Source organism: Oryzias latipes, chromosome 1 (assembly GCF_053564925.1).
Source record: "Oryzias latipes strain Hd-rR chromosome 1, Olatipes_Hd-rR_3.1".
Classification (NCBI taxonomy): Eukaryota; Metazoa; Chordata; class Actinopteri; order Beloniformes; family Adrianichthyidae; genus Oryzias; species Oryzias latipes.
The window spans coordinates 17,403,415-17,430,140 of record NC_136237.1 but is presented as its reverse complement, the minus strand read 5'-3'; the positions used below and the strand labels follow the sequence as shown (position 1 = coordinate 17,430,140).

General features: G+C 38.9%; 2 protein-coding genes across 3 annotated transcripts; both read left to right on the top strand.

The window, feature by feature from the left end:
- The first annotated feature begins 2,314 nt into the window (after positions 1–2,314).
- Positions 2,315–11,784, top strand: LOC101157919 (uncharacterized). Of its 2 annotated transcripts, none has more exons than XM_078950453.1 (6): positions 2,315–2,549; positions 3,954–4,087; positions 5,146–6,068; positions 6,155–6,338; positions 6,425–6,550; positions 9,396–11,784. In XM_078950453.1, exons 2-6 carry the CDS (start codon positions 3,970–3,972, stop codon positions 10,076–10,078), a joined length of 2,034 nt encoding a protein of 677 aa, XP_078806579.1. In that variant the 5' UTR covers positions 2,315–2,549; positions 3,954–3,969; the 3' UTR covers positions 10,079–11,784. The 2 variants fall into 2 exon arrangements, with proteins under 2 accessions (XP_078806579.1, XP_078806575.1); XM_078950449.1 differs by having other exon boundaries at positions 6,422–6,550.
- A 1,032-nt stretch (positions 11,785–12,816) lies between these two features.
- Positions 12,817–26,508, top strand: gaa2 (alpha glucosidase 2). The gene is made up of 21 exons (XM_004066057.5): positions 12,817–12,955; positions 13,405–13,576; positions 14,011–14,574; positions 15,020–15,165; positions 15,370–15,535; positions 15,698–15,794; positions 16,057–16,176; positions 16,390–16,508; positions 16,914–17,045; positions 17,135–17,245; positions 18,095–18,208; positions 18,284–18,368; positions 18,477–18,594; positions 18,683–18,816; positions 19,616–19,767; positions 22,079–22,227; positions 22,312–22,453; positions 22,524–22,622; positions 23,234–23,398; positions 25,214–25,360; positions 25,472–26,508. The coding sequence occupies exons 2-21, from the start codon at positions 13,484–13,486 to the stop codon at positions 25,532–25,534; spliced, it is 2,916 nt and encodes a 971-aa protein (XP_004066105.1). The 5' UTR covers positions 12,817–12,955; positions 13,405–13,483; the 3' UTR covers positions 25,535–26,508.
- Positions 26,509–26,726: the final 218 nt, after the last annotated feature.

The window sequence follows — 26,726 nt, the reverse complement described above, 5'->3', positions numbered from 1 at the left end:
GGGGTAACTAATGGACCAACACAGGAGGAAGGCAGAGACAAGACTTAAATACAGACAGGGCAGACAAGACACAGGTGGACACGATCAGGGCTGATGGGGACCAAAGGAAGTAAAACTCAAGAAAACAGACAAGACAGGAGACTTTCAAAATAAAACAGGAAACAGAAACAAGACAGAACAAGGACCAAAAACAAGACAAGTTCAAATCATGACAGTTTTTGTTCTTTTTCTGTAAGAGCGCTTTCGGCAGATTTTCATCAAATTTGGAGTCTAAATGGTCTATTGTTATGTGTTGTTATTTTGACCTTGGATAGATTTGATTACCTCCAAGAAACGTTTTTTTTTTTATCTTAACTTTCCCTTTTTATTTTATATTGTAACAAATCTTTTTATTGAAAGTCTTTATTTGAAGACATATTTCAAGAAAAGTACAAAAAAGAGTACACTTTTAAAATAAAAATGACAGGTTTTTTACAGTCATCATCCATTGATCACTATTTGGTTAAAGTGTTATTATACAGTACATACAGTAGAGTAGCAAGAAAAAAAGCATGTGAACCCTTTGAACGACTAGGATTTCAGCATGAATTGAACAGAGAAACTGTTCCGATGTCCATGTAGAACACAGCATTAGAAATACAGTCTGCTTAAACTAACATCACACAAATATTATGTTTTTGTGTGTTTAATGAACAAAACGTGTGAAAATTCACACTGCAGGGTGGAAAAAGTAAGTGAACTTTTAGGCTAATGATCCTTGTGTTAGCTAATTTGAGTCAGGTGTTAGCTAAGCTGGGGTTCAATCCATATCTTATGATATGATGCATTAATTTTAGCTGCCCTTCTTTGCTCTGTCCCATAAACAACACTACATCCGTTTGGATTTTGCTGTCCTAAGGAAGCATGTGAACCATGCCTTGTTAAGAAAAGCTCTCAGAAGCCAGGAACAAAAACTGTAGACTTGCATGAAGTTGGAAAAGGTTACTAAAGTATCTATAGATGGTCATTTAAAGACAAAAATACAAGTTTATCTTTAAATGGAGAAAGTTTAACATTGTCACTTCTCTCCCTAAATTTGGTCACCCTTTGCTCCTAGAGATAAAGAAGACTCCTACAGTCAGCTAAAGGTGACAGAAATCTGTGACATACTTTTGAAGACCAATATACACTAAGAAAAATAATTAACAAGAATGGGGTTCATGGGATGACACCACAGAGAAAACCACTGTTGTCCAAAAAAACATTGTAACACAATGGAAATTTGCAAAATAGCTCAGCAGCACTACTGGTCTAATCTGTGGACAAGTGAAACCAAAATTGAGTTGTTTGGAACACAATGCTACGAATGGAAAAAAACGCACAGGACACCAACATCCAAGCCTCATTCCTAGTGGGAAATGTGGTGGATGGAGCATTCTGGTTTGTGGCTGATGTGCTGCATGAGGGCCCTGATGGATTGCTGTCATCAAAGGACAAATGAATTCCAAAGTTAATCAGAACATTTTACAGGAAAATTTCAGACCATCTCTCTGCCAACTAAAGCTAAACAGAGGATGGGTGATGTAACAGGACAATGCCACAGAGCATAAAGTAAGTCAGCAGCAAAGAAAACGTGTCTTCTAGAGTGGAAACTGTTGAGCTAGAGTCCTGATCTCAACCTAACTGTGATGCTGAGACATGACCCCAAGAAAGCAATTCACACCAGACATCCCATGAATATTGCTAAGTAGAAAACATTAGATAACAAAGATACTTTTTTTGTCTCTACAAAAGAAAAAAGTCAGTTTTTTTGACAGTGACTGGAATGTGTAGTTTTTGTAACAGCTATTGCTGCAACAGGTTTTTATCTGAAGGCAACATTATAGTTTGGGCATTGACTGTACCGTTGTATCCTGCTATCTTACATTACCTTTCCTTTTTATATCCATGAATGTTCTGAGGATTATGACATATTAACACACTGACATGTGACTGTTTTTTACTGTAAAAGATGCTGTTTAATTACAGTCATGATGCTGCTTGGAGTGCAAAAGATAAACACATCCCCACTCATCATTAAACTTGTATTAAAACAACAGTATTCGTCTTATAGCTATTATTGCAACATCACCCCCCTCCCCACACACACAAACAACTACATTTCTAGAAAACTGAAAAAAAAGCAAGAAAGTCTTTACAAATACATTTTTTTCCTCAATAAACTTTATTGCTCATTTTTCAATTTACAGAAATTCACATTCAGTTGCACAATAAAGACACAATTGATAATATCAAACACACATAAGAACAAACAATAATAATGTCTGACTGATGCTTTTATTTTGACTCAAACGCCAACCGGAAGTACCGACAGTGCTGTGAGCTTCCTGCTGTTAGCTAAAGCTAGAAAGAGTGTTACTAAATTCAGACATTCTTTAAACACAATGCAGTAGTTTCTTGATATAAATCTGACCTGCTCCTTGCACACAATAAGAATGAACCTCATATTGAAATAGAGGTATTGTCACATCGCGCCACTGCTTTTAGTCGAAGGAAAAGTCTATGCAGAGGTTTGTCAACATGTCTATTGTCTGTTGTTGGTACAGGCTAGCTAGCCGAGTTAGCCTGCTCTACTAAGTCCAAAGAGGTTTTTTTTATTCATACTTGTAGTTTTTGAATTTAGTTATTCATCTGAGCGGCTGTTGTTAACTAGCCTTATATGAACTGTAGCTGTGATATGGAGGTAAATAGTAGTTAATTGTGAAGATAGTTTCAGGTGAAAATCTAGCTTGCTATCAGTCCTCCCAAAGGTGGAGGTGGTCGATGACCATCTCTGTGGTCATCGCTGCTGCGCTGCAACACATAAATGATCGCATCCAGATATAACATTCTGGGTTTTTTTCTTCCAGATTTGCTGGTGTCCGTTATTGTTCTGTGTTGTCATTTGTCAGTATTCTGTCACATTTTTGAAAGTGGAGTTAAATATGAGAGTCTGCAAATCGAGATCCCTTAGTTTGGCTAATGCTAATATGCTAGCTGGTCTTCTTATTTCACATATATGATCATTATACGAGGTGCACGCAGGTGTTCTATTTTCTAAAAGGAAGCACTTCAAAATGATTATGTTGACATAAATGCACGAGGCACTACTAAAGTTAAGACTGAGCATCATCAATCCTGCTGGTTTATCTGTTGAGTCCTGCCCGAAGCTCCCAGCAGCTTCTCTGCTGAAGTGTCCTTGGGCTGGACAGAGATGTCCTCCAGTGAGGAGGTGTTGAATCACAATCAAGTGTGGTTTAGGAATAGCTTCTGTCTTGATTCAATCTAGAAAACATCAACAAAATTACCTAATTATAGTTGGTTTCCAATTAAGAGTATTAGCCACTAATTTAAATGTAATGAACAGTTATAACAGAATCAAAGAGATGATTTTAGTCCCATTGAAAATGTAAAAGTTAATGTATAATTTCCAGAAAGGACACATATGCAGATCATTTAAGCAAGTGCCATGACAATATATCTAATTGATACCACTAAAAAAGCTTGATTGACTTTTATCACTAGAGTAAAATGTTGTACATTTTTATTTTGTTTTACAGCTTCGATTGTTTTAGTTAATCAATTTAAAACCTTTTCATTATTAATTTAAAGCTAAATTGTATCACTGAGCCATTTGTTTATACCAAAAAAGCAAACATTTATTGTTCACCTTTATATCTCTCAAAATATAAAGTTAACAGTAATATGACATTTCCATAACACCATGTGACCGGAAGATACCTGCTTTACTTCAATGTTTTAACTTCATAGCCATAATGTATTCATAATCAAAACTATATTGACACAATCTTCAGCACTTATCAGGAAATGCACAAAAAAAAAAACAATATTTTTAAACTCAAGACAGTGTGTCAAACTTTTTTTTTTTTTAAGGTTAACACATCCAACCCCATTTTTTTCCCCTCTTTTACCAGGTTGGCTCTCTGAGAAATGGGCTCTGAAAACCCGGATGACTTTGAACCAGCTGTGGTTCTTGTTGATGATGATCAACAAGAAATAGGCGGCCTGATAAACTCTGATGGAGAAGAAGTAGAGTTTGCAGATCTCAGTAAGTACTAAGCAATCAGCTGTCCTGTAACTGAAGTTGATGAGGAAAAAAATGTATCTATGGAAAATCAACGAATAAAAAGAGACCCATCGATGAGACTTCTGCATTTGGATTTTAAAATTAGGCTCATTAGATATGGGTTTTAAAAATCTATTTTTTTTTAGAAGTCAAATCGATCCCAACCTAAAAGATTTGTACCATTTCATCAAATCCACAAATCATTTTACAAGCAACTTCTTTTGTTTGATGAATAAAAAGCTTTTCTGTTGTTTTTAATGTACAATTAAACTAAACTAAAAACAGTTTTGTAAAAAGGTTTTTCAAATTTCTTTTGTTCTTTTAACCAAACAGAATTCGCTTTGGGATTAGGAATTACAATTTTATATGTTGATTTTAAGCCGAATTGTGTAAAATCAGAATAAGCCTTCGATTTGTGAACCGAAACAGTTGTGCAAAGAAAAAAACTTGATCACAGCAAGAAAAAGCATATTTATATAAAAAAAGAAGAAGACAACAAAAAGAAAAAGGGAAGAAAACCACAAGCATTCAAATTTAATCAATAGTCTGTCCAGCTCTAAATTTTAAAAAAGCTCATTTGAAACTGTCCAGTATTTTTACTGGCAGCTGTTCTTGTTTGTGTTGAGATGTTTTAGTTTTAGGTCATTATGCCCAGTAGTGTAGACAGAGGAACGACCTGATAGTGTTGGAAAGTCATTGTACCTGCACAGACTAAAACACTGGCAGATTAAGCAAAGAAATTCACAAATTTACAAATGTAAGTTTACACTAAATCTTCCTAAACATACTTCAATCAGTTTAGATTGAAATTCTGAGTTATTACAACTGTAACATCTTAACTGTCAGTGTTTTGTGCTTTAACTCAAGTATTTGGTCGTAACAAATGACTGACTTTTACAAGATGAACAGAACTTTTTGTGCACATGTATTTTAAATCTGTGTGACTTAATTGTCCTGCCCTTATAGACAGATAGGTGTTTCAGAAAGCTGTCGTTGTCGTTGGTTTCCATAACCCATTGTTGTTCTTTGTGTTTACGCAGGATTAAATGCTCTCTCCGGTGTTGTACATTCAGATGTTTCCTCCAAGAAATCTGACCCAATAGATAATGATAAACCTCTTCATAGCTGCTTGGTTTGTGGGAAAGATTTTCCTTACGCCTCCAAGCTACAGCGCCACCTACGCACGCACTCAGGCGAAAGGCCCTTCCCTTGCTCCATGTGTGAGAAGAGATTTCCAGAAAAGGGGCTTCTGATGATCCACGAAAGAGTCCACACTGGGGAAAAGCCATTCCCTTGCACTTTCTGTGAAAAACGCTTTGCAAGTCAAGGCGAGCTCCGGCTCCATCGGCGGACCCATACTGGCGAGAGGCCCTACCACTGCTCCATCTGCCTGAAGAGCTTTTCCCGCCATTGGCACCTGAAAACCCACTTGGAGGCAATGCACTCTGAGATCGTGGAGGGCTTCACCAGGAAGAAGTTTCCTTGTTCTGAATGCGAGAAGAGCTGCAACTCCGCGGCCGAGCTGAGGGATCATCAGAGGACTCACACCGGGGAGAGACCCTTCCAGTGCTCTTTCTGTGACAAACGCTTCGCTTTGTCGGGCACCCTTGTGAGGCACGAGCGCCTGCACACCGGCATCACGCCATACCACTGCTCAGACTGCGGCAAGACCTTTGCACAGCAGTGGACGCTGACCACACACATGCGGACGCACACCGGAGAGAAGCCCTACAGCTGCACGCAGTGCGATAAATCTTTTGTTGCACCTGGGGAGCTTCGAAGGCACGTCAGGATTCACACCGGAGAAAAGCCATACACCTGCGCCGACTGTGGGAGGCACTTTTCCCTGGCTGGAACTCTGAGAAACCACAAACGCTCATGCACTCATAGCAAGAGCGATCCAGTTGAAGCTTCTGTTAAGGAATCCACCCAGCAGGACCTCGAAAGCAACATCAGCTGTAAGGTAGTGGCAGCACAGATATTTAGATAAAACTGCTTTTTTGTTCTGCTTCATTTACTTAACAAAGTATTGTTTTTGTGTTTTCTTAGGTTCCTGATGACCAGCATTTGCCTCGCATTGATGAGCCGCCTTCAATAGAAAGTTTGAACAGCAGCAAAGACGCTGAGTCGGAAGTTCAACACGGAGAAGAAGCAGAAAAAGCAGCAAACAGTCCTTCTACTCCTCAGATGAATGTAATAGTGAAGGAGGAAGAAGAGGATGAACTTTTATGTGGTAGTTAAGCAACATTTTTGTGTTATTTTGTAATCATGCAATCACAGTGGAACACAAATTTGATTGTGGTGTTTTTTTTCCAGCAGAGGAAAGTCCACAGCAAGTGTCCGATGATCAGAATGACAGCATTTCAGAGGAAACCGAGGAGCAGCATGAAAGCAGCACAGAAATTAGGATTGCCGTGAAGGAGGAAGAAGAAGAGCATGACAAAGGTGAGAAAAAGGCTCCTTGATCAAAAGAATGAGTCATTTATTTATTAGATTATGGAAGTTTCCTCACATCTGTAATTGAAAAAATCCGGGTTTCTTAGTTTCTCTTTCTCATTTACTGGCGGGACGTTTGGCGGAATTTTTGAAGTGAAATGTATGGAACCCGTATACCTTCATAGCCAACATATATAATGAGTGTTTTTACACACAAACGCATTAGAATCCTAAATGTTTTTTTTGTTGTGGTTGTTTTTTAACTGATTAGATTCTACAACGGACAGGAAGTATATATAAGTGATCCAAATGTTAGTGAGCTGTTTATTTGGATTGTGTATAATCTAAAGAATGACCATAAATTGTTATGATGTACAGGGCAATACATAAAAGTCCTGCTTTTTGACTTTTGTCACCTCTTGGGATTATATGACTACTTTAATACAATCTGCTTTTCAAAAAACTTTTTAAAAATGTGTAATTATAGAGGTTGTGTTGAGTTCAGTGATTTCTCACATCTTATTGGATCAATGGTCGTCTTTGAACATTGCTGAAAAGAGTTGATGGGGAGCTCTTGGCCCCTTTTGGATGTCTTCAGCTGATCTCCATCTGTTCTCTTATTTTCACGCCCAAAGCAAAGGGACTTGAACTCCACATCCATCTTTAGCTCTGCCTGTTCAATGTCTCACACATGGAGAGGTTTGTGTCTGATGTGACCACATTTTTTTTCACGTGTAACAAACTGTTGAATATCGGATGTTGTATTTGCTCGATTTTAATACATGTAACTGCATTCTACATGGGTAAAGCAGAATCTTTTTTCATCCTACGACTGTTCATACTTTTCTTCTTTGTTTTATTTTTTAGGATTTTTATCTGTGCTGATGTCCACACTGTGAATGGTGTGTTGCTTGGTTTCATAAAAGCTTTTGGTTTAGTCAGCCAAACAGTTTTTTGTCATGTACTTGCTCATGTGCAACAGGCGATTTTACACTATCCAACAGAAACCTGGAGCGGTTCCTTTTGGAAAATATGTCTGAGTGGTTTTCAGCATCAAAGAACCCGCTGAGCGCAGCATGAATCGGGGACTGAGAACTAGAATCAATAAGGCAGAATTACTCAGGATGACTTACACAGAACTTTCACTCATGTGTTTAGAGCTATGATCTTAACTTATTCCTAGGCCTGCACAATATACCGCAAATTTATCGTTATCGCAATATCCAGCTCTGCAATATGCATATCGCAAAAGACGGCGAATATCGCAATAAATCGCAAACCCAAAATGTGTTAAAACAATCTTCTAGCAGCTTGAAGCATTTAACGAATCAAATAAATCCCTTTATGCTTTGACCAATCAGATGGACGCCTTCCCATTGTTGACCAATCAGATGGAGGCCTATTATGTTAACCCTGGTCCTGAAGAGCCTCAACCCTGCCTGTTTTCCAGCTCTCCTTAACCAGCTTGCTGTTGATTGGCTGACTCAAGTGATTTCACATCCTGATTGACTGAACACACCTGATTTTGGTTATCATTATCGAGCAGTCTAGGGAGAATTGGAAAACAGACAGGGTTGAGGCTCTTGAGGACCAGGGTTAGCCACCCTGACGTTTGTCCCCCATGTCGATGAGGGTCATTTGGAGTATAATTTTTAAACTGTTGCAATGAAATGGGAATGATGTTTTTGTTTATTTTTCTATTTGTTTATTTACCGCAAATTTATCGTTATCGCAATATTGATCACTAATATCGCATATCGCAAGTTTTCCTCATATCGTGCAGCCCTACTTATTCCCAATTCAGATTTTTGAACCCGCTTTCACGCAGCTGTTGCTGTATAAGTTGACATTTGAGCCCTCAGTTTATTTAGCCTTTGCTCTCATAATGGCAGAATATCCACCTTCCCTGAAGGCAGATTATTCATATCTGTTTTGCTCTTTTGCATAGCTATCCGGCTCTGCAGAGTCGACAAAAGTGTCCAGAGTGTTCACACATAAAATTTGCAGCAAAGTTGCAGCCCTCACAAAGAGGCTTTGCGTTTTCTGAAGTTTGCTGTACAGATAGATGTAAAGCTTCAACGGAGGCAAAGAATTAGCGTGTTTTGGAGGGCGCAATCCAGATGAGAACAGTGAAGCTGACAAGGTGACGGACTTCAGAGGTCAGAGAAATGAATGTTTCTTGAGTGTCAACTGACAGTCATTCCTGCTGCATCTTTAACCCTTGTGCTATCTTAGATGACCCCACGCTTACATTGACGTGTTCTCCCTACCATGACAAAGGTGGATAAAGGTGGAAAGATTTCATGGAATCCATGGACACCAGTGAGGTTCACAAATCATTGAAGAAAAAAGGTTCAGAGCACTGTCTAGTGGGTCTAGATGACCCAACTCCCAACGTTAAAGTGCCTAGGATAGCACAAGGGTTAAGACCAACTCCAATGATCTTTTGATCAGTTTTTTAATGATGAGTATGTCGTTTTTAGCCAAAATCAATAAACCTGTGTCGATTTCAATGATTTATTTTCTGCAGAGCGACAGTAGTTCATTTGAAATTTGCCTCTGGGTTGTGGGCGGAGCCGTTGGCACAGAGCAAGTCCAAAGTTTAACTCTAACCCTTAAAAGAAGAGATACTTTTGACGCAACACAAATATGTTAAAAGAAAAAGAGAAACTGACAAACCTCATCACCTTCTACCTCTCAACAGTACACTCATACTTCTTCTCACACTTTTGTTTTTATCATAATTCAGCCAATGGAGAAGCTCAGAGAGTGGAGCGGGTTAAACAGGATTTAATATGGAGCCGTTAACAACACACATGTTAAAAACCTCTTCCCTCTGCGTGTTCTTCCCCAGTGTCTGGAGAAGATCCTGACTGCCAGAAAGATCGTCTTCCAGACTCGCCAGTTCAGAAACAGAGTCACAGCCATCCAAAGAAGACTTACTGCTGTGGGCTCTGTGGGAGGGACTGCCACAAGATGTCCGCCCTCCAGATCCACATGCGAATTCATTCAGGAGAAAAGCCCTATCAATGCACCGTGTGTGGAAAACAGTTCACGCAGAAGGGCCAACTTAAAGGTCACTTTAAAGTCCACACAGGTGAAAAGCCATTCTCCTGCCCCGAATGCGGCAAGAGCTTCGCTCACTCGGGCGCCATGAACCGGCACCGGCTCACACACACCGGGGAGCGGCCTTTCCACTGCTCTGTCTGCGACAGGCGCTTCAACCAGTCCGGGCGCCTGAGGGAGCACGAGAAAATCCACTTCGGGGAGAAGTTTGACTGTCCCGAGTGCGAGAAAAGTTTCACTCGCTCTTCCAGCCTCAAGAATCACTTTCGGTTGCACACCGGCGAGAGGCCGTACCACTGCGACCTCTGCGGACGAGGCTTCAGCCGCTCACAGAGCCTGAGGCTCCACAGACGCAAACATCAGCAGGTCCAGAGTGACATGGACTCCTCTGCTAATGTGACCAACGATGACTTCTCACACAGCGACAATAACTCTCCTGTTAATATGTGCACAACAGACAGAAGAGATTGATTCCCATCCATCCACAGATCACCATGAGGTAAAGCCTAATAAGACTGAGGGAGAGACATAACAAAGTAATGCTAGTAATAACCATATTCACTTTTTAGCCACATTTGGAAAGTGACACTACTCGTCCGTTAGAGGAACTTGCCATCTTCATAAATGTTTCCAGTTATGACATCTTCCTCTGCAGTACAATCCTCACTTTCTAATTCACTAAACCAGAGTCTGCAGCCCTAACCCACGAGGACAAGCCACTGAATTTCTCCGTTTCAAAATGATGTTGTGGCTATTTGCTGTATGTTGTCTTTCACACTTATTTAAGCTAAAAATATTTAATTTCCATCACAGTGAAGCCAAGCTAATTGTTAGAGACATACTAGAGAACGTGCAGTATAACTTGAATTGTCCTAATTGATATTTTCTGCTAAACATGTTTTTATAAAGATCTTAAAGTAGGTGGACAAACCGTAGAGGTCATATTTATTCTGATGAATATTCAACATTTGTTTTTGACTTTTGCACTCACATTTAGAATATTATGGTAGTGTAAATCACTTAAAAAAATCTGTAATATGACATGGTTCATGGTGTATTTTTTTATTAAATGAACTGTATGTAGTCAGTGGACCCATAACTAAAAGCAGTTCTTTCTTTTTTTTAGCTTTACAGTGACCAGGAACTCTTTTTGATCGAATCTAAATTTTTATTCCTTCAAAAACGTAAACCAATTCAAAGGAAGGTCAGATCAGTATGCAGTTTTATTTACTTGAAGACGTGGACAGCGTGGAAAAAGTTGGCAGGTCTTTATACTTATAAGTGGACTGATGTGAAGTCGAGGGACCAGAAAGATGCATGGTGCCTCCTTGGCCTCTTAACAGGATGGTGAGGGTTCAAACCTTCTATGTAAGGCTCTTTGACTCGCCCCATAACTTTACATTATGTTGACCATCAAAAAGTCATTTTTCTGGGTCATGCCAGAGAACGTGGAGTGGTGGCATCATTTCATCATTTTAGAGGGGACATTGTCTAAATTAGTTACATTGCCTGAGAAAAAAAACAATTATGTATTTACTTTAAAGAAAGTAACACGGCTGAAATAAGTCATTTAAGCCAAAAATGGTGCAACAAAGTTAAGAAAAAAGATTTTCTTTGTTATTTTATATATTTGTCTTTAGTTTTAAATTAAACTAACAACCAGAAACTTTAGTTGAATACATGTATTGTCTTTACAACAGATTTACGGCACCTGTTAGTATGAATATTGGAAGGACAGCAATTTTCTTTTCTTTTTACCTCTGGATGGTAAATAATTGAGTCTCTAACTTTTTGTGTGATATTTAAAAAAGAAACTAGTCCCCCATAAAAGATGAATCTGAATAAAAGAACAATGTCTTCAAAATATTAATAAAAAAGCTAAAGTTGGTCTAAATGGTTATTAAGAGTTCAAGAATCACCTTTGTTGAAAATTTAGCAATAAAAATGTGTTTATTTTTCACCCGAAACTGTCACACCTCAGCAAAAGAAAATCCTTATTTCTTTGTTCAATGAAGGAGTGTTAAGAAGTGCAGTGAGAAAACAAACTGACCTGGTTTTATTAGCTCACAAGTGTTTTTCTTTTTTATAAAACGATTTTAATGGCAAATTTTGCTCCGTCTGCCTCTGTTAAATTGTAATAAATGTGTTATACTGAATAATAAAAGTTTTAAACATTATTTGGTTGTGACTGCCCGGGTTTAAGAAATACAGTTCTGTTGTTTTTTCAAATGGGAAAAAAAGGTAATAAGATTCTTTTAAAGTGTTCAGTAAAGATGTATGTAAAAAAAAAAAAAAAAAAGTTCTTTAACAAGAAAAATACTTCCAGCACTTTACAAACAAAACACTTGTCTAAAGGTTATGAATGATAAGTCATTTTAATGACAGGAAGAGTGCAAAGGTGAACATTTATTTCACTTTTCTGTCAATATGGCCACATGGAATTAGGACATGATAGAAATCTTCTGGCCCTTGCTATTGGTAAATACCTTTCAGCAGTAGTTACATTGCTGATCGTTATAATGCTTTTAAGTATTTTCTGAATAAACATTACCAGCTTCCCACTATTGGCATTACAGGGCATACAAAATATTTAGTGTAAACAAGTCAATGCAAGGGTTCCTTATTTATTATACATAAAACATTCATTCATTCATACATTCAAACTTCAGTTGAAAGAGAAAAAAAGGTATTAATAAAATATAAATTAAACCAAAATCCTCTGACTTAACAGTAACTCAAAGTTTTAACAAAATAAGTAAAAATAAACGTATATATTATATTGTAGTGTAAATTCGTTTTACTAAAACGAAATACATTTTTACTAAAATGTGTTTGGTGCTTAGTAAGAATATATTTAATTGCTACTTAATATCTTTACTTCACACTGTTCACAGGCTCCATTTTATTGATAAAATAATATGTATATACCTTTTACCTCTCATATCACAGTCGAGTCCTCAAATCTACAGATAGATTACCGTAATTCAGACAATTGGGATTCAGATTTACGAGCTGTTATGAAGGCAACGTTGCTGACAAAAACAAAAAATAAAAAACACAATTGTTCAGTTTAAAGTTACATATACTTAAATATAATCATAAAATAATATTTATTTATAAACCTCAAATATCGTCATGTCTTTTATCCTTAAAATTCACGAAGTAATATTATTTTCTCCAAAACGGAAGTTTTATAAATTACGAGACACCACGAACGTCACATACAGATAAACAGACGCAGACAACGTGCGGACTGTGAAGGCGGTCCTAACGATAGGGAGCCAAAGGCTAGAACAGTTTCTTTTTGTGTGTCTGTTGTTGTGTCCATGAAGGTCACGAGGCATACAGGTAAGAAGTTTAGCTTAACGTGCATTTCAGCGAGCGAAGCGGTTTATTTGTTAAGGCACAGAACTTCATAAACTTTAGCTAATTCTACCTTCATGCTAACTTACCCCTATGCTAAACTCTGCGCATGCATCACTGTCTTCTCTCTATATCATCGAGTTTTAAAAATCATCCTCTTTATTTTGCTGCTTGTTCCCATGAGTTATTTTTCAGTATTGATCAAGTTTGAAGACAGTTTATTTGCAGATTGCGCTGTCAAGAGAGAAACATGTACTGGAACGGTTTACTTAAAATTGCCCCAAAACTCCAGCCGCAGCTCAGCTGTGTTAATAATACGTATCCATGTTGTTTCCTCATGGGAATGCCAGTAATTTATTAATATATCCTTAACAGACTCTAATCCTATTGGGGGGATGATTTAACGTGTTTTTATTTATTTATTTTTATTGCAGAAGCCTAAGTTCAAGCTCTTTGGAAACAAGTTGCATTTTTCAGCGTTCGCTCTGCAGTCTGCGTCCCCCCTTCACTATAATGGTGTCATACAAACGGCTGAACCCAGAAGATGTCCAGTTTTCCTCTGAACTTCTGTCTGAAGAACCTCGTGGAACTCAAGAAAATGCAGCAGTGAGTGATTCTGATTATTGCACTTCCTTCATGTTTTCTTGGTGTTCCTTTCATTCAGACTGAAATTTTAAAAATCGGATTCACTGCAGGAGCTGGAAAATCCCCAAAGAAAGACCTCCTGAATGGGATGTTGCACAATACTTTAAAGAGATCAGCAAAAACATGTTTCTAAATTAACAGACACAGTCCAGTAATAGTCTGATCCTGTGAAGGTTGCATGTCGCTGGGCATGCTATTGCAATAATTTAGCACTAAAATAAGCTTTAAGACAGCTTTCTGCTGAACGCTGCAAACGTAGACCTGGAACTAGAAGGCCATTTGTTGTTGAAGTTGCTTTCCCCTTTGATTAGTTTAATATATGTTGAGTTTTATTTGACTATACCAGGCAACTTTTTGTTGAATGTTCATTTTTGATTTCTTTGTTGTGTTCTTAGGTAGCAGAGCCAGAGGGGACATTCTTGCTCCCACACAGACCATCGTGCTCGATCACCAAGGCTCTTCTGGTTGTTGGTTGCCTCCTGTTGCTTCTCGTTGGAGGCTGGCTGATTGTGACTATGTTCTGGCTTCACAGTCCTTCCAACCAGCAGCCGCACAAACCACCATCCCCAGCTCCACAGCCAACATCAAGCTCCCAAACTGAACTAAATGACACTTCAAGTGCCGCCCGGATTGAAGCTTGCAGTGCGATCTCAGAGCCGTGGAGGTTTGACTGTTACCCTGAAAGAGGCGTGGTTGTAACTAAAGATATGTGTGAGGCGAGAAACTGCTGTTTCATCCCTGCATCATCATCATCTAATGCTGGACAGTCGAGGAAAAATGGTGTCCCTTGGTGTTTCTACCCTCCGGATTTCCCATCGTACTCACTGGTATCAACAGATGACACACTGATGGGGCAGAAAGGTACTCTTGTAAAAGAGGTGAAGACTTACTACCCAGGAGACATCCTTACTGTGGAGGTAGAAACACGGCAGGAGACAGACACTCGGTTGCATGTCAGGGTAAGTAAACGGCATTCATCAGGGATAACATGAAACCACCCACACAGTGTAATGTAGTCTGCCTAAATGGATCTGTCCTGTGTAAGATGATTAGAAATGAGTCTTTGGGAATTTTTATATCGGAAGATCAACTTGGTCTGTAACAAAGTTTATAAAGAATGAACTAATCACTTAAAAGTATCTGCAAATTTCAAACTGAGGTTAAAAAAAGACAAGTTAAAATTTTCTGCCTTTGTGAGACTGAAACATCCTTTTTCAAAACTCTGAGAACTCGGCTACATCATAGTTGCTCATGCGTTTAGTTTTCTTCTCATAAAAAGTCTGTAGTCATGTTTCGATACGCGACGTTGCAAAACGATTTTACACTTTAACAGTGGTGAGTTGACAAGATGTGTCAGGAGACCCGAGTGGACATAAGCTGTACATTTTTCTGTTCTCAACATAGATGACCGACCCTTCAAATCCACGTTTTGAAGTTCCTATCTCGGTTCCAAACCCCACCAAGAAGGCGGAGAATCCTGCATACATCGTGGAGCTCTCCAAGCAGCCGTTTGGCATCACCGTGAAAAGGAGATCTACTGGAGTTCTGCTGTGAGTCGGACCTGGACATCCAAGAATTCATGAGTTGATGTTGTGCTGCTGGAGTCCCTTTGCCTCTCGACGTGAAAGTATAACTTGAAGGAAGACTATGATCCCATCTGTTCATATTTACAGGTTGAAGACACTTTCACATTTAAATCAGCCAGATGATTCTAACTGTTGCCACTTTTCCAACTTTTATTTTTGAAATCTCAGTCTGAATACCACTGTGGCTCCTCTCTTCTATGCGGACCAGTTCCTTCAGTTCTCCACCGTTCTCCCTACTCAGTTCATTTATGGTCTGGGGGAACACCGCTCCACCTTCCTGCATGACATGAACTGGAACACTCTCACCATGTGGGCCAGAGATGTGCCCCCCATGGTAACCAGCACTGCCCTTTTTTCATTTTGAAATTTCTATTCCTTTAAAAGTAACAGCCTGAGACATTTTTAATGACATTCAGTGTTAGTGGCTGATTCTTAATTAGTCTTTTAAGAACAAACCCAGACAGACAAAGAAGAAATGTTTCTTTTGTGTGTGCAGGAAAAAACAAATCTTTATGGAGTCCATCCTTTTTATCTTGCGATGGAGGAAGACGGGAACGCTCATGGTTTCTTCCTGCTGAACAGTAATGCAATGGGTCAGTTTGTTTTCATTCATTCATTCATTCATTTCAAATGTCACTTTGTACAAACTTTTAGAAGTACTTAGAAGACCTTTGCTGCATTGAAAAGAGGAAGCTACATTTGAACTTTTCCTTGATCAGTTTTGGTCACATGAGTCCACCTCAGCTTCCCAGTTTTTAGTGAAGTCATTTACCAACAGTCCAAACAGAAACAATTTCATTCAAAAATGAGATTTATTGAAAACCTTTTTTTCCATGTTTTTTTGTGTTTTTTCAGATGTGGTCCTCCAGCCTACTCCCGCTCTCACCTGGCGCACCATCGGTGGAATCCTGGACTTCTATGTTTTCCTCGGTCCTGATCCTGGATCGGTGGTTTCGCAGTATTTGGAAGTGATCGGTCAGTAAAAGAGTGAATGTGTTGGCGCTGCAGCTACACAACTCACAATCACATGACACTTCATGTGTCTGTGTAAGCTCCTTGAGTGGAAGTAGCAGATAAAAGGTCAACAATCATTTCAGTAACAGCGGATATCAAGATAGTTTGATTAACAGGAAGTTGATCTTATTTTTCAGAGCTTGAAATGTTTTTCCTTTTTTGGGCTCATCACAGGAAATCCAGCAATGCCTATCTACTGGGCGTTAGGATATCATCTGTGTCGCTGGGGCTACAACAGCAGTAACTCTACCTGGGAGGTTGTGAAGAGCCTGAGGAACTATGGAATACCTCAGGTCATCTTCCTTATCTGTCTATTAGTGATATTATTATTTAGCTGCCATCAGTGTGTAAATGGTTCTGTGACTGTAAAGCGCTTTGGGCCTTCTAAGAAGGTAGTAAAGCATTATACAAGTATACGCCAGATTTTGCTGCTTCTACTTCATCTGAATATGTTCTTGTCCTAGAATGTGCAGCAAACACAAAGACTGAGTGCATTTCTTTCATTATAAACCTTTATTCTCTCAGCTCACTTTTTTAAGACCAAACAAAAATGTATCTGTTGCAGTTTTAGTCAGAATCTGCTTCTTAAAAATTGGACTGTCATATTTGATTCTGAATGTAAAGTTTTTTTTTTCTTTTCCCTTTTACCTCATTGAAGATTCATCATTGACTTCTACTGTATGTGTGTTTGATTGCAGGACACCCAGTGGAACGACATCGACTACATGGACCAGTCCATGGACTTCACTTATGACTCTAAAAAGTTTGAGACACTCCCGGACCTCGTCAGGGACCTTCATGCTCATAATCAGACCTATGTCATAATGCTGGTAATGTCCATTTTTGCTGGGTGTCCGTCCACTCTGTTTCTGGTTTTGGGTGTGTTTTGAGACGTTTGGTCTTGTTTCTTCGACTGCAGGACCCGGGCATCAGCAGCACACAGCCTGAGGGCTCATACTGGCCGTTTGATGAGGGGCTGAAAAGGGGAGTTTTTATCAAGGATGCTGAAGGAAAAACACTTATAGGAAAGGTGAAATTAGCTGCTGATTTTCCTCCTTTACCCTTATATTGTGTTTGGCTCAAAATTGACCCATTTTCAAGTGTGAAAATGGTCAATTTTAACCCGAACACAGTAATAGGGTTAAAACAAGATATACCTTTATGAAACAGAATAGACCAATTGGTTCTTTGACTAAACCTAAATCATATAAGAATTACAGGAGATGCTTGGTACTAATTGAATTTGACATAAGATTAGCAGTGCCAGATTCATTTTTTTTTATTATTTAGAATTTTTTACATTATTGCTACTTTTAAACAGAAGTAAATGTTAAAACATAACATTTCTTTTCTTTATTAAATGTATTTTCTGTTTGAAAATGTTTAACACTTTCAGAGCAGATGAATGCCATAAAGTGAAGGGCGTGTTGTTTTTTTTATATGATTGTTCGTATCATCCGAGTGTTATCCAACAATGATATTACAAATCACTTTCAACCTCAACATGGTGCAGCCCTTGTAAATATCTGTGTAAGACGATAACGCTCTTTGGCAGCAGTTCACAGAGGATGTTTAGGAAAATCTTAGTCATAATAAGACTTTCAGGCTCACTATGATAGGTACGCGGTGTGATAAGTGGTACAACTCAAAAAAAAAAGTACAATAACTGTAGTGACGTTCTTGAAAAACAGATTGTTGTTGACTCAACATGCAGTTGAGATAAGATATGATTTTTGCTGTTGTCAAAATGAGTGTATTAATTTACTGACGTGTGAAAAATTGTATTTTCTGCTTCAGTGGGGTTCAGTGTTCCAAACTGCTGGTAAGAAATTGTGTTTGACAGACACCTCATTGAACTTTCTCTTCCCTTTTATACCAGGTGTGGCCCGGTCTGACGGCGTACCCTGACTTCTCTGATGAAGTGACACACGACTGGTGGTTCGACAACTTGCAGAAGTTCCACAATAAAGTGCCGTTTGATGGATTATGGATCGTAAGTATGTAAATGAAAGATAAAGAAAAAAGTCGCCTTAAACCTGTGGGATGTTGTCTATACTTTTTCATTTAGGACATGAATGAGCCGTCTAACTTTCTGGATGGGTCGACCAATGGCTGTCCGTCAAACAGTTTGGAAAACCCTCCCTATACTCCAGGTTGGAGACCCTCTTGCAGTGAAAAAAAGCCCACACTCACACATATGATCTGCATGAACACAGCTGCTGCCTGTGATTATCTGCTTCAGCCGTGTTTCTTTCTTGTAGGCGTGCTGGGAGGTTTACTGCGGGCCAAAACAGTGTGTGCCACTGCTCAGCAGAAACTGTCCATGCATTATAATCTACACAGTCTCTATGGCCTTATGGAAGCTAAAGCCTCTGCAAGGTAACACACAAAGTCACACAAAAGGACCAGAAAACTTCCACAGCTGAGGTTTGTTCTACATTTTTTGTGTTCTACTCTTGCTTTCCAGCGCTCTAAAGAAACTTTTGACGAAGAGACCGTTCGTGATCTCTCGCTCCACCTTCCCCAGTCAGGGTTTGTATTCTGGGCACTGGCTGGGAGACAACAGGAGCCAGTGGAAAGACCTTTACACTTCGATTGCAGGTTAGGGGCTCTTTGTTATTCTATTTTTAAATGTATTTATTAAAAAAAAATGGGGAAAGGGAAAAAGGAAGAAGAAAAAAAAAGAAGAAACATGTTTATATGTGTTCACACATGTTGTTGGTGATCGGAGTATTTGGGCGTGTTTGTCTTTGTCATGTGTTTCTCGTATGTTAGAGCTATAATGTCAAATTGTTTCATTTTGTTGTTTTGTTGTTACGAGTGTTGTTGAGTGGGGGATTGGATTTTTTTAAGCACAAGCTTCTTCCATTTCCCTTTAAAATCCTATTTTCAAAGTTGTGTGTAGACTTATTTTTCATTTAATGTAAATTTTGATTTGATTTGAAATAAATCTTGCACTACTACTACTATCATTTTAATTTAATAAGTAATAAATCTAAATATTTTGGTATTGCAACCCCTATCTAAAGATTTTTCAAGGTGTAACCAAGAACAGAAACTTTTATTTTTTTTTTACAATTTAAAAGAATTTTGGATTTCTAAAATTTAAAATGTTAGAAAAATTAAATCATGTGAACCGCTCTGGCATCCATTCCTTACAAAACCCCTATTCACATATATTGCACTGCCATGTTCTCTCTGTGCTGTACAGCATAGAACCCAAAAAATTGTGGGGTTGTGTTTAACTGGGCCCACTGAAGATTTTAGTCCAATAGTCATAGATGTTTTAAAAATGATTTTCATTTGCCTGTCGTCAACAGCCTCAGCAAATACATATCAGTAAAGATGAATCACTTTGCCTTTTTTGTGTGTAAATGTTGATATTTTCTCCTCCCCTCAGGTATCCTGACCTTTAACCTTCTAGGTATTCCCCTGGTGGGGGCAGACATCTGTGGTTTTAGTGAGGAACCACAAGAAGAGCTGTGTGTCAGGTGGACACAGCTGGGGGCCTTCTATCCCTTCACCCGAAACCACAATTCCATTGACATGAAGGTAAGACGGGCTTCCCGAGATGAAACATGTCTGTGTGAAAGAGGGAAATTCAAAACTGTCGTAGATTCCTCTGAAATTGTAAACATACCCAGTGATTTATCTGGTCTGGCTGGATGGTGGTCCTGCATTACACCTGTAACAACCTGTGTTACACCTGTAACAGCCTGCGTTACACTTAGAATTCCGCTTAAAATAACCAGAAAGCTGAAGTCATCTCTTTCCCCTCAAGTATCATCTTATATTTCATATTTTTAATTATAATTTCTGATGGGGACAAAATCTAAAGGTTTTTTCACAGCCTTGAGTTTGTTTTGGACTTTCCTCAGGTTTGATCTGAGCGCTCTTCTGCTGTTGACCAAACGCTGTTTATTGCTGCAGTTCACTCTACTGGAAATGCAGGCAGACTTTTTAACAACATAAAAAATAAAGTAAAGCAAAACAAATGTATGGTTATTCTGTTGGACTAAGGAGGTGAAAAGGATTTTTTTTAATATAATCACATGATTAGCAAGACTGTGGGTTTGGCTAAATTCCCTATTGTGATAAAAGAAGCTATTTTTACTGAAAAAAAAATCCTAAACTGATGAATCATTTCCTTTGTAAAGCACATTCCAATTTAGCTACTTTTTGTTCTTTCTTTAATATCTCTTAGAAATGAAAACGCCACTCCTTGTCTAGTCCCACAAGTCTTTGTGGTCAAAACATTCAAATGGAAGCAAAAATCAGCAAAAGCTTCATAGATGCATAGACCTACTTGTATATTACTTTAAGGTTGGAAATTCATGTTTTAAATACGTTGGTTATCTACAGGTGAGCTTGATAGCTTATGATGGTTACCGTATTTTCCGGACTATAAGTCACTGCGGAGTATAAGTCGCACCAGCCCAAAAATGCATTATAAAGTAGAAAAAACAAAGATAAGTCTCACTGGACTATAAGTCGCATTTTGACGGGAAATTTATTTGACAAAATCTGAGACCAAGAACTAATAACTTGCACAACCTCATATGACACAATCATAGCAGACTGTTTATCTCATAATTTCACAGTGATTCTTTCTCATACTTATTTATTTATTCCTTTCATGAAGCATCATTAGCCAACTAAAACTCTGTTTTCATCCTGTATTTGTAGAAACAGTTGTCATTTTTATTGCATTTCTGAATCTATGAAATCATTGGAAAATAGAATATTATGTTGTTAGCCTTCAAGATCTTACTGTAAAAAAAGGTTTGCTGATTCTCTGAGTCACTTAACATACTCTTAACACTTAACATACCTCATACATCAAATTGACCCAGGAACATCATCTCTGTTCCTCACAAATGAACATAACAGGAGGGTTAACAATGTATTTATTTCAATTTATTTCTAATATAAGTCGCTGCGGAGTATAAGTCGCACCCCTTGCCAAACTATGAAAAAAAGGGAGACTTATGGTCCGGAAAATACGGGTAGCTATGATAAAACTTCTTCTAGCTGAACTAAATTTACTCAACTGATCTTACTCAAAACTTTAGTCTTTGTATGTTGCTATAGGCAATACTTGATTTGACTTGTACAAGATTATTTGATTTTATGAGTTGTATGATGGAGCTGTAGGTAAAACGAGTAGTTATGATTACCGTATGCCCTTTTAATCCAAAATTTAAAAAAACTGTCATTTTCTAGGACTTTGTTTCTGCAGAGCGTCTGCAGTTCATCAGAAATTTGCCCTTTGAGTTGTTGGTGGAGTAAGTTTCCCTAACTTCCCAATATCGCTTTGTTTATACGCTCTCCCATTAGCTTATAGCCCCTCACAACCCAAACCTAACATAATTGTTCCCACAAAAATGGCAAGCAGTATTGGAGCTTTCCAGCCGTGCAGTTTTAATCCAGATGCATCAGCTTGGACATGCAAAACAAAGATGTACGTAGATCAGTTTGGATCAGCTTTTGGCCCGCAGATTGCAGCATCTAAGTCACAGCTACAGCTTTTTCACACGACATTTCACACAGCTCCTGATTCATCACAATTTGAATTTTACAAACACAATTTTTAGCTAAATTCTCTTAATATACATGTCCTCCCTCATGAGAGAAATGCCACAAGAACATGTTCTAAACACCAAAAACACAATTTTCATTTGAATGGGTCTTTAAATTGAAATTTGTTAGATTGTTAAGTTCTGAACTTTTTCGGCAATGACTTTCAGCTTTAATGCTCAAGGAAAAAAATGGAGTTGGTTGAACTGTCTTGGTCTCAAAGTGCCTTAAGTTCAAATGATTTAGCTGATCTGCTTCTGGTTTGTGTGGTTAAATGTCCTAACAGCCTCAAGACCCGACAGCTTTCAGCCCGCTGGCACGGACAGCCATGAAAGAGGCTCTGCTGCTGCGCTACTCTCTCTTCCCCTTCCTCTACACACTCTTTCATCACGCACACGCACATGGACACTCTGTTGCCCGGCCCGTAATGTTTGAGTACGTACTCATGATCGTTTTTTTGCTTTGATTGAATGGGGGGACGTCAGATGACTGTGCCTTAATCGCTGATGTGACTCTTAGGTTCCCAAAAGATGTCAAAACATATGGGATCGATAAACAGTTCCTGTGGGGAAGGAGTCTGTTAGTGACACCAGTTCTGGATCCTGGAGTCGACTATGTGGTTGGTTACTTTCCAGCAGGTCTGTGGTACGACTTCTACACGGTAAGACTCATAAGCATGTGGAGGAGCTTCAGTGTGAAGAGTCGGACACCAGTGTGCCTCTTTCTTCCAGGGGGACTCCCTGCACAGCAAAGGAGAAGAAGTACGTCTCCAAGCCCCACTGGATAAAATCAACCTCCATTTGCGTGAAGGCTCTGTGATCCCAACACAGGTGACCTCGGCTTTAAGTTGGTGGCGTTTACAGATGGTTTATAGGCACATGTTAAAGCTCTGTATGATTGCTGGTGTTTCATGTACGGTATTCCCTCGCTACATCACAGTTCACTTTTTTCACTGAATTGTTCTGTGCAAGTTTGCACGCCTTTCTTTTTTTTTTATAACACAGCAAACTACGTCCTGCGTCCTGATTGGCTGTAGACCCTGTCGATTAATTTCTGTGGCATTTTTTTTTTCTGTGCAGAATTACATACATTTTTGTTCGCAGCAGATCATCGTTTTCATTCTAAGATACTAGACTTATTTTTCTATGAAGGTTTGAACTTTGAGAGTTTAGACAAGAGTGAAAATGTTAAGTGTCTGAAGTGTGTTGTCAGGGGTTTTACAGTCTTAAAATATCTGTAGTCCTACTTTGCAAATTTCCCCTTTGCCTTGTTATTCATGAACCCCATCCCTCACGATAAAGGGGGTGTAATACTGTATCTATCATGTTGTTATGGAGTCAACATTTCACATCTGCAAATCCCTGTTTCTCCATTTTTTTGTGTGTGTTAAGGTTGTTGATATCAGTTCAGGGTATAACCTTCTTTGTTTTTTTAAAAACAGACCCCAAACCTTACCTTGTGGATCAGCACCGGCCAGCCTCTCCATCTAATCTCTGCTCTGTCTGACGAGGGTTCAGCCCACGGGGATCTGTTCTGGGATGACGGGGAAAGCATTGATACCTTTGAGACCAATCAATACTCCTACATTGTCTTCAGCGTTGCTCAGGTATTGTGTGGCGTCTCTTCAGCCTCCAGCTGATATTTTTTATTTTAGCCTACATTTTGATTTAGCCTACATTTTTTAGAAATGCAATCTTTTGGGCTTATTTAAACTTCTTAAAGTGGTGCAAAAACATTTTTGGCAGACAAGACTTTGGCCCTTTGTCCCACTTAAAAAGTTAATGAAGGTAACGCTCATCATAGATGAGCTTCAACTGTGCGAGACAATCTAAAGCAAGAATTGGAAAATCCCATTGTTTCATATTTTTTAAGGATTTTTTTTTGTACAATGGGGCAGTTAGTAACAATTTAGCTCCTACAAACAAGCAAGAATTCTGTCCCTCGCAGACCTGTTACTACTTCTTTGAGAAGCTCTACTGTCTTCCCTTGTTACATGAATGTATGTCACCTGTTTGATGCGATTATCTGTATAAAAGACACCTGTCCACACCCTTAAACAATCAGACTGGATCCTCTCCACCATGACCAAGACCAAGGAGCTGTCTAAAGGGTGATTTACACTGGTCCATCTGCGGTGTGTCTCCGTTGTGGTAACATAAAAAATGAAACTCATGAATTAATCAGAATGTTTACATTGCCTCTTTCATGTCTGCGTCTGACATCCGTCGCTCAGCAACGCAACGCAATGCAACACAAACTTTATGCAGGAGTTCTATTTCCAGTCTGTCGATGCGTCAATTTCACTGCAAAAAGCCGGAGAAACGGGAAACCAGTCCTTGTTTCAAAATAAAAACTTCTGTTATTATTAAATCTTTAAGGTGACGTGCCCACAAGCTAACGCACGTTAACACAACGGATTACATTATCATCCATTTTTGCCATGGACGACCAAAGTTTAAATTTGGAAGTACAAAACCATTTATGACACAAAACATGCATTTTACAAGAGCTCAGTGAGGAAGAAGAGGGCATGGGGAGTCTTGGATGAACTACTTGACACGGGGGTGACAGACAAATCACTCCTCCGGGAGCCAGGTGGGAGGGGTATGGATCAGTATTGCATTGCAATGTATTGTATTGCATGGGACTCCCATGCAATACAAGTAAGACGCACCTGTAGACAGACCTGGTGTAATTCCAGGACAACAGCAAAAATATTGTGCATCTGAACAAGACTGGGATGAAGCTATCTACAATAAACCAGCAGTTTCGTGCGAAGAAATCAACTGTTGAAGCAATTATTTTAAAATGGGTGAAACACAAGATCACTGACAATCTTCCTCCACCTGGGGCCCCATGAAAGATCTCACCTGGTGGGGTACAAATGATCTAGAAAACAGTGAGGAAACAACCCAGAAGTACAAGGGGGAACTTGTCAATGACCTGAAGAGAGCTGGGATACTATACTAACACGTTATGTCGTCAAGGATTCAAATTCTGCAGTCCTCCTGCTTCAGCTATCACATATCCAGGCTTGTCTAATAGTCTCCAGAGACTATTTGGATGATCCAGAGGAGGACTATGAGAATGTCATGTGGTCAGATGAGCCCAAAATGCAACTCTTTGGTATAAATGCCTCTCACCGTGTTTGGAGTGGGAAGAATGCTTAATTGCATTCCCAGGAACACTGTACCCACTGTGAAGCATGGGGGTGGAAACATCATGCTGTGGGGCTGCTTTTCTTCCAATGGTAACAGGATGACTGATCCATATTTAGGAAATATGTTTTTTTAGAGCTATAAATATAATATGTTAAAAGAGTAATTTAGGTTCTATATATATGATATATGAACCAGAACTTATGATTACGTCATCTTTACTTATCAAAAGCTATTTTTTTGTATTGACGTTTCATCTCTAGAACACGATGACGTCCCAAGTTCTCAAGAGCCACCAAGAAGCCTCATTTATAACTGTGGGATCCGCCTCCTTCTATGGTGTCAGTGCAAAGCCCAGCAAAGTTCTGGTGAACTCCAAAGATCATCCGTTCACCTACAGAGACAGACAGGTGAGGTTGATGGTCTGTGTGCACTTACAGTTGATGTAGCCTCAGGAAGATGCAAACATGCATTCAAATAAAACCAATTCCTCTTTGTTTGTCCTAACCCTCTTTCTGTAGGTGTTGACGGTCTCTGATCTGAATCTCAACCTTGTTCAGAACTTCACCATCAGCTGGACCTAAAAACGGATCATTTACATCGATTACATCTTACAACAGCTGTCTTTGGATTTACCTCTGTTCAAGTGCACTAGATCAAACAGATGAGGTCCGGAAACCTGATGCACCTTTTAGAAGCTGAACAACATTTGAGCATCATCGGGTTTTTCAAAGCCTAAAATGTCTATTTTAGAATAAATTTCTGTTTGAGATAAGAGCACATATTCCACCCATGTCAACACTGTCCTCCCAAAAGAAATTCTACATTTGCGAGCTACCATCCTGAGAAGTCAAGGTGTCATTTGTTCTTAAATGTAAGGAGGTAATTGTTTAATCTATTTTGTGTTTATTGTAATCTTCAATTAAAAATCAAGCTTTGCATGCTTCAAAAAGATGAGAGCTTTGCAAAAACATCAAATTTTAGATTTTATCAAGTGTTTTCCATTATTTGATGAGAACGACTGTGTGCAATAAATGATGGGGTTGTGCTCCATCCTGAAAATGTGACAATTCCAGGTGTAGCTGCTGCTAGCGCAGCTTGGTAAACAACGGTAGGAGTGCTTCAAGTTTGTTCTTAGTTCATGCTTGGGTTTAATGTGTTCTTCTTTTCACTGTAGGCCTGTTTTTAACACTGAAGACTGCACTGTGATGAATGAAAGTTGGTTAATGTAACCAATTTTTGTTTGTTTTGTGAATAAGCCATGCTTCTTGGTGTAGACAATTTTTCAAAGTAGGAAGCTTCATTCAAATGTATTCTTGACAAACTCCATCTGAAAGTCATTTGCAGCTTTATGCAAAATAATTCTGTCTTACATTGACAGCTGGCTACAAATTAGCTGAAAATGTTCTTGCTTTTATTTTGTTGGGAAACAGGAAGTCCAGAGGATTGAAAGACAATAATAATCGTGTTTTTTTGTTGTTGTTGCTGTTTTTATTTTCAAAAAAATGTTAAAGCTTTGTGTGATTGAGGAATGTTTAAATAAAGTATTTTGCTGTGATGTACTTGTGATGTTCTGCCGCTAGAGGGCAGAGTTTTTTCAAAACTCTTTCCCTGCTTGCATCATAGGAGGGTTTTAAGTGGACCTCCGTACAGAGTTACAGATATCGGTGCATGATGTTGCTCTTCTTTGGCCCAATGACGTCTGAAACCATCTGGAATCCCTTTGACCCTGCACACGTTGGGTGGCTGTTCATTGTTCAGGTGGTCATGTCTTTT

Coding starts and splice junctions, on each gene's coding strand:
- LOC101157919 (XM_078950449.1), top strand. CDS start 3,970: ATGGGCTCTGAAAACCCGGATGACTTTGAACCAGCTGTGGTTCTTGTT. Junction 6,339..6,421: donor AGAGGATGAACTTTTATGTG/GTAGTTAAGCAA, acceptor TTTTTTTTCCAG/CAGAGGAAAGTCCACAGCAA. Junction 6,551..9,395: donor AGAAGAAGAGCATGACAAAG/GTGAGAAAAAGG, acceptor GTTCTTCCCCAG/TGTCTGGAGAAGATCCTGAC.
- gaa2 (XM_004066057.5), top strand. CDS start 13,484: ATGGTGTCATACAAACGGCTGAACCCAGAAGATGTCCAGTTTTCCTCT. Junction 17,046..17,134: donor AGACCTATGTCATAATGCTG/GTAATGTCCATT, acceptor CTTCGACTGCAG/GACCCGGGCATCAGCAGCAC. Junction 17,246..18,094: donor GAAAAACACTTATAGGAAAG/GTGAAATTAGCT, acceptor CTTTTATACCAG/GTGTGGCCCGGTCTGACGGC.